At 52.5% G+C, this 7,793-nt stretch overlaps 1 protein-coding gene across 1 annotated transcript; it reads right to left on the bottom strand.

Moving 5' to 3' along the window:
* Window positions 1-344: 344 nt before the first annotated feature.
* LOC142599211 (adenosine 5'-monophosphoramidase HINT1-like) lies at window positions 345-3,255 on the bottom strand. The gene is given in 4 exon segments (XM_075739145.1): window positions 345-576; window positions 578-688; window positions 1,502-1,606; window positions 3,123-3,255. Coding segments are annotated over 3 exon segments (237 nt in total). The 5' UTR covers window positions 1,571-1,606; window positions 3,123-3,255; the 3' UTR covers window positions 345-519.
* Between the last annotated feature and the right edge of the window lie 4,538 nt (window positions 3,256-7,793).

A 7,793-nucleotide genomic window follows, 5' to 3' on the forward strand; every position in this document is an offset into this window, starting at 1 on the left:
AACAGGAGTCGGATGCTTCCAACACATTGCAGGGTTCTGCCAAAACCACCCTTGTATGGCATGCCTGTCGCGTCACGTACAGTATTTTCTAAAGTTTTAGCAGCAGCCTACGCTGGCTTTACGTACACTTGCGTACCACTTCCAAAAAGCTAAGAGTTTGCTTCCTACAAGACACAGGAGACCGCTAAGCGGTTCCAGCGTCACGCTGCAAATGACCGGGCAAATCACTATCTATCTATAGAACACCGTTAACAGACTGAAACGTTCCACATACATCCCACTCTGGGGAGACACCATTTTATCTTGCAGAACTATTTCCCTCAGTGAGACACACAAGACAGAGGTGATATCCCCATGCTAAATCTTTATTGTGCAACTGCTGCTCAAAGCTTTCATTACCTTCCACAGACACGTGTCACAAAATATTAGACATCAACAGCGGCTAGATTGACGGGCAACAGATGAAATCCATTCAGTGGCGATTTGTACACGTGCAGCAACTCTTGTGGTGCCAAAATCTTAGTCAGGCGGCCAGCCCAACCGACGGCCACCCAGAATACGTAGATGTACGTGATAAGACAGACTGCCCACCCTCGGGCCCTTCATCCACAACCATCCGGAATCCATTGGTCAGGCCCCCCAGGTGAGCAGCACGCTTCTTGCCAACAATCATTAAATGCCCAAGAAGCTGGAGAAGGAAGTACAAAACCATAAATAAATAAAATTAAAAGCCACACACAAAGAGGGGAGAGGGCGGGAAGGGAAGGGATGAGAGCAGAGAACCACCCAGAGAAACCAGTTAGCCAATTCCTAGCAATTCAACCGTTGCGCTTCAAATTACTGGCTGTCCGCCTGCCACTGACATTTTCCAAGCAAAGCTACAGAGACCGATTATGCATGCTATAAGGGGGGGGGGAGGGGGGAAAGCACGCTATGCAATTTTTTCCAAGCCAGACAGTAACGGACTACAAAACAGCCACGGAAGCTAAGTCTGTCTCTGGGTCAAAGCCCCCATTTATATCTTCAGGCAACATAAGCAATTCTGGTGGGAAATAAACTTTAGGCTGCATTTTGCGTGGGTTTACAAAGTCTTTGAACTTGACTTTTACAGCTAAAAGCGAAGCATCCAGCACCTCTCAACCAGCTTTGCCCTTCCTCACCCCTGACCTGCCAAAAACCCCAAGCCCTCTTCTCCGTATTAGAAGAAGTACTACTACTCTCACTCTAAAGCACGACAATTGGCATCAGGCTGCGCTCCAAAGCGACACCGCATTTTGCACCAGAAGTACGTACCCAGGGACGAGCATTGCTTTATATCGCTACTTTTAGTCAGAGAGCTCAATTCCATTACAAGCTAGAGGCAAAAGATTATAGCGCCAGAAAACCCAAACTAGCCTACAGTGCCCTGTCAAGAGGAAAAGAGGGGATGGGAAAGAGCCTAGTAAACTAGGAACTAATTACAGGTACAGTTTAGCGTACAGAAAGCTTCCACAGTACTTACAGATTCACCAGAATCTTCTGCTTCAGATAACCTGATAATTGGCTCCTTAGGCACGACTAGGAAAAGCATCGGAGCTTGGGGTGAAAGATCACGGAACGCAAGGCACTGGAGGAAGAGCAAACAGTTAAAACTTCAGAGAAAGGGAAGAGCTTAAGTAAATCAACATGCCCCACTGAACTCGTACAGAAGCAGATTACCAGACACCCCAAACACAAGCCGAAACGTTGATTTTTCTTCCGTGCTATTAATACTTTCTATACAGAAACGACAACATATTTACAGAGCCCCTTCCAGAAGCGGGATTCAGCACGCAAGACGATGGGGGCAAGGAGACGGGCCAGTACTTCAGATTAGCGACCTGCGGTACGTTTTAATTTGGGTTCATCATTTCCTAAGCAGTTTTTCCTATTTGATGCGGTCCACACAGAGGCAGGAGGCAAACGGCCTAACTGAATCAGCAAAGAATTTAGTGAAGTGGAAGATCAGTGGCCATTCATCTTCCATGGTACAGGGAACTCAAGTATTGAGCAAAAGCATAATCACAGGAAGCCTGCAAGTGCATAGTACGAGCCTGTCTTCTATATTGCACATAAACCTTACCTTCAAAAGCAGAAGACTTCCCTAACTGCTAGTCTTCAGCATTTTAATAAAAAAAAAAAAAATAAATTATACGGGATACTAACTTAAAGTTAACATCCTGTAGGCAACGGCTGCATTTTTTCCCCCCACAGTCTAAGCTGCTCGCTCTAGTTCCTAGCACTTTGTGGTGCACCAGCATCCGTGAACCTTGCAAGCATGCTGTTATCACAGTCCCGCTTCACCACAGAAACAAGGTCTGGGAAGCTTTTACAGCCTGCAGGATGACCGGTTCCTAGATTTCGTTGCAAGAAAAATAAGAAAAGCTGTAACTCTTTGCTTTAATAATCCAAGTTTGGGGGCTCAGAAGCAAAGCCTAGCCCAGCAGAGCTGTGAAATCTCTATAAAGCTACCACGAGGCACATCAAGACCTGCGCGTCTCCTATGCGGAACTCACTCATTACGGTCACTACTCAGACGCTCGCCGTTTACACACACACACAGAGAGCCCAGAATCCCCGAGGAGACTGACTGCATGTGCTTAATCTAAGGCTTCAAGACTAGCATCCTACACGAGGTAGGACCACTCCCACCCCTCGGCAGCAAACTGTGCGCGACTTGCAGTGCCAAAGGGATATCGCGCGGCAAACGTCTGCGGTTGCCACCAAGCGCGTTACCGTCACAGGCCCTCCTCTACGCACGCACGCGCACGACACGGTGGGGCTGCGAACCGAGGCGAGCCGGAAAGCGCCAGCAACCCAGTATGCGCCGCGGCAGCCGGGGGGGAGGGGGGGGGAAGGGGGGAGGGAAGGAAGGAGGAAGCACTGAAGAAGCGCGATGCTTTAGGGATGGTGCAGTAGAGAGCGCCACAACCCAGAGAGGCCCCGTCCGTCCCCCATCCCTCCACCGACCCGCAGCAACGCCGCCACTCGCCCTGCCGCGCTCCCGGGCACCGCGCGACGGGTCCTCGGCTCAGGGTGCCTGCGAGCGCGGGAGGAGGGGGGGAAGGGAAGAGGAACCGCGCACAGAGCAAAGCCGCGGCTACCTCCTCGTCCTCGTAGATGACGTGGGCGGCGAAGCACCTTGCCGGTGACCTCTCCGAAGACAGCAGTGGCGCCACCGGCCGGGCAGCCCGCGCCCCAATAATCTCGTCAGCCACGACAACGCCCGTTGTCGCCCCCGCGCTTCCTCCACTCGGCCAGGCCCTCCGCGGCGCCCATTGGGCCGCCAGATCGCCGCCGGCCGATCCCGCGTCTCGATTGGCTGTCTCGTCTGTCGTTTTCGCTTGTCCCCGCCCCCTCGGCGGGTCCGCCCTCGTCGACCTGGTGCTTACCGGGGCTCAGGGAGTTTGCGTGGCCTCGGGGCGCGGAGGGATCCGACCTGGGGGTGGAGGGAGAAGACGTTGGGCGAGTCCGCGGAGGGATCTGCTCCGCGTAGTGCTGCGACCCTGTGGGCGGGCAACGAGGTCTCAAAAGAGGCTGTTGTAGCTACAAGTACTACTTATTGTTATTTAGCACCGAGTCAAGTCCACCCCAAACGTGCTTGTGGCTTTTTGGTGCTGCTCCCTCCAGTCAAATGACTGCTTTTGCCGGGGCAGGGCAGGCCAGAAGTTGCTCTAAACTGTTCCCTGAAAGCCCCGCTTCAGTTGCAGACGTTTCTAAGCTGCACGCCTCCGGGGAGAACATAAAACACAAAGCGTGTGTTCAGCACTGGTGGCTTGAGGGCTGGAGGGCAGATCAAGATAGGATTTGCGCTAAGCTGGGTGGGAGGCTTTTAGAAAAATAGGTAGTGCCCCCAAAGCTGCCCAAGGGTGGTCTGTGGTGCCCCCTGCACCCCCGGGGATAGTGAGCAATTTGATTGGTCTACACAACTGTATTGTAGCATATATAAACCCTGCTTTCCTCTATATCGGGCTAAGGATATCCTTAGCCTTCTTTGCGGCAAGGGCACGTTGTCGGCTCGTGTTCAACTTGGGGTCCACCAGGAGCCCCCCACGTCCTTTTCTGCAAAGCTGCTTTCCAGCCGGTCGGCCTCCGGCATATACTGGTGCATGGGGTTGTTCCTCCCCAGGTGCAGGACTTTGCACTTCCCCTTGTTGAACCGCACCAGGCTCCTGCCTGCCCATTTCTCCAGCCTGTCAAGGTCCCTCTGGATGGCAGCACAACCCTCTGGTGTATCAGCCACTCCTCCCAGTTTTGTATCATCAGCAAACTCGCTGAGGGTACAGCCTGTCTACCCGTCATCCAGATCACGGGTGTGGGAACAGCGATTGCCAGTGAAAACGGAGGAAAAAAAATCGTTGAGTACCTCAGCCTTCTTCATGTCGGTTGTCACTAGATCTCCTCTCTTATTTATCGGAGGGGGGTGGGGGCGGTGTACGTTTTCTTTAGTCTACACACCTGTAGAAGCCCTTCTGATGATTCTTCACATCCCTTCCCAAATTCGGCTCCAGCCGTGCCTTAGCTTTCCTGATCCCATCCCTACACACCCGGGCAGCATCCCTATATTCTTCCCAGGAGGCATGTCCCTGCTTCCACTGCCTATGCGTTTCCTTCCTGCGCTTCAGCTCGACCAGAAGGTCCTTCCTTACTCAGCCATGCTGGTCTCCTGCCTTCCTTGCCTGGATTTCTTACGCATGGGAATCGAGAGCTCTTGTGCTCTAAGAAAAACGTCCTTAAAGAGCTGCCAGCTCCCTTCTGCTCCTTCTGCACAGTGGCTTCCAACTCTTCCTGTTTGTTACCCGTGCTGCGTGCATTGGTATAGAGGCACTTCAGTTGGGCTGTCGACCATGTCACCTTTTTGGAGGATCAAGGCCCAAAGCCTTTGCAGCATTTCTCAGGTGTTGGTTCCTGATGCATCAGCAGCCCCTGGCTCTTCTCTGTTGCTCAAAACTCCATCCCCTTCCCCCGCTGAGTCTAGTTTAAAGCCCTCCTTGTAAATCTGGCCAGCTAGTTGGCGAAGACCCTCTTGCCCCGCTTGGTCAGGTGAATCCCATCAGCTCCCAACAGACCCGGCTTCTCAAAGGTAGATCCATGATCATAGAAGCCAAAACCTTGCGTATGGCACCAGCTACGCCACCAGGCGTTCACCTGTTCAATTCGTCTCCTCCTTCCTGGACCCCTTCCTCTGACCGGGAGGATAGAGGAGACCACCACCTGTGCTCCTGATCCTTTTAACATTGCTCCGAGGGACATATAGCCTCTTTGGAGGGTTCTAAATTGCCTCGTCAGACCCTACACGGAATAGTAGGAGCATACGATGATAATCTGTAGGGTTCACCAGGCTCGGCAGCCTCTCGGTGACGCCACGAATGCAAGTTCCTGGTAGGCAGCAGGCTTCCCTAGAGCAACCGTCTGGATGGCAAATGTGTGCTTCGGTGCCTCTCAGTAGGGAATCTCCAATTGCTAATACCTGTTGGGGTTTAGCCCCAGCTGGCAACTAAGCACCACGCAGCCGCTCGCTCACTCCCCCCACACCCCCGGGATGGGGGAGAGAATCGGAAGAGTGAAAGTGAGAGAACTCCTGGGTTGAGATAAAAACAGTGTAATAGGACAAACACAAGAAGGAAAATAATAATAATAATACAAACAAAACAAGTGATGAACAGCACAATTTCTTACTACCTGAGGTCAATGCTACACAAGACCCCCAGCTGCCCAGCCTCCCAGCCCACATGCGCAAGCAAAACAAGACAAGGAATTCATTCACCACTTCCCATCGGCAGGCAGGTATTCAGCCGTCTCCAGGAAAACAGGGCTCCATCACACGTAACAGTTAATCGGGAAGATAAACGCCATCACTCCGAAGTCGATGCTGCACAAGACCCCCGGCTGCCGCGCCAGGCCCCCAGCGGACACGCCTCTCAGCCCACCCCCCAGTTATAAACGGAACATGACGTTGTATGGTATGGAATATCTCTTTGGTCAGTTTGGGTCAGCTGTCCTGGCTGTGTCCCCTCCCAGCTTCTTGGGTGCCCCCCGCCTTCTCGTTAGCAGGGCAGGATGAGAAGCTGAAAAGTCCTTGACTACTCGGCCACAACTAAAAACATTAGTGTGTTATCAACATTATTCTCATCCTAAATCCCAAACACAGCCCTAATCCAGCTGCCAGAAAGAAAATTAACTCTATCCCTGCCAAAACCAGGACAGTCCTTTGTGGCGAACGCAAGGCTGCTCCTATCTGTCTGTAGAGGGCCTCATCCGCTTGTTCTTCCTGGTCGGGCGGCCTATAGCAGACACCTGCTACAATGCCACCCTTACCCATCTTCTCCTTCAATCCTTACCCATAAGCTCTCAGTCGGCTCATCAGCCATTCCCAGGCAGGGCTCCATGCATTCCAGCTGTTCTCTCACTTAAAGGGGCCACTCCCCCTCCTCATCTTCCCGGCCTGTCCTTCCTAAAGAGCCCCTATCCCTCCATTGCAACACTCCAGTCACGGGAGCCATCCCACCACGTCTCCATGATCCCAACAAGATCGTAGCCCTGCGACTGCACACGCATCTCTCACTCCTCATGCTTATTCCCCATACCGCGTGCGTTTGTGTACAGGCACTTCAGAGAGGCACCCCAGCATGTTGACTCCCTAGAAAGGGTTTTGGGGATTTCCCCGCAACAGTGCCTTGTAGGCACTTCCTTGCTTACATGCAAATGCTGGAGGTGACCCTGCTTAAGCCCCATTTTGTTGATTTTGTGATCCCTTCCTGTCACATCGCCCCCTGCCCTTTGCTCAGTGACCCTGTCCGCCACTCCCTCACAGGGCTGCTGGTTACTCTCTCCCTCCCCCCCCCCATTCTTAGTTTAAAGCCCTCCTAATGAGATCGGCTATCCTACTGGCAAAAATACCTTTGCCCCGCTTAGTGAGGTGGATCCCCTCTCTCCCAAGCAGACGCTGATCCACAAACAGGGTCCCATGGTCATAGAACCCAAAACCCTGTCGCCAGCACCAGCTCCATAACCACTTATTGACCTGCATTATCAGTGCCCTCCTCCTCCCACCCTTTCCCCTCACTGGCAGGACTGAGGAGAACACCACCTGGGGCCCCATGCCCTTGACTACCACCCTCAGAGCTCTGGGGTCATTGCTAGGGGAAACCTGGTGTGACGGATGCACTCCTCCTCTTTGAACTAACTGAACTTTGGTCCAGGCAGATGCTCGACAAGTAGGCCTAACCAAAGTTAATCCGATTGTGCGAGGCTATCACCGAGAACCCAGCACCAAAACCAACAAGCCGGTTTGGCTGGAGACTGGGCTGATAAGCGGCCAAAACTGCATGAACACAGCAGAAAATCCGACTACGAGTCAACCACTTCACACTAGCAATATCTGCAGCCATCAGGGTCCGTTGAGCTCTCCCTCCATAGCAGCTGGCTGCGCGGTGGCGATCTCCCCTTGAGTAGGGACGCCTCTCAAGGTTACCCCTTGAGGCTGCGAGATCCCTTACCTGACACCAGGCATCGGTGGGTTGGCAAGTGACATTTTTTTGCATGCATGCAACATTTAAGATACGTATCGTAAGCTTGCGCGATAACCTTTGTATCCCATACTAACTTTAAGCGTAGTAAATAGCAGAGTATTGACCGCCAATCCATCTGTACTTATTAGATATTTTGCATACCTAAATGTACTGATTAGAACTCAATAAACTCACTACTAGATCAGATCGGTCTGAGCGATCTCTGACTCTTCTCCTGCGACACCTGGACGGTATCAAAAGCAT

Source organism: Balearica regulorum, chromosome W (genome assembly GCF_011004875.1).
Source record: "Balearica regulorum gibbericeps isolate bBalReg1 chromosome W, bBalReg1.pri, whole genome shotgun sequence".
Taxonomy (NCBI): Eukaryota; Metazoa; Chordata; class Aves; order Gruiformes; family Gruidae; genus Balearica; species Balearica regulorum.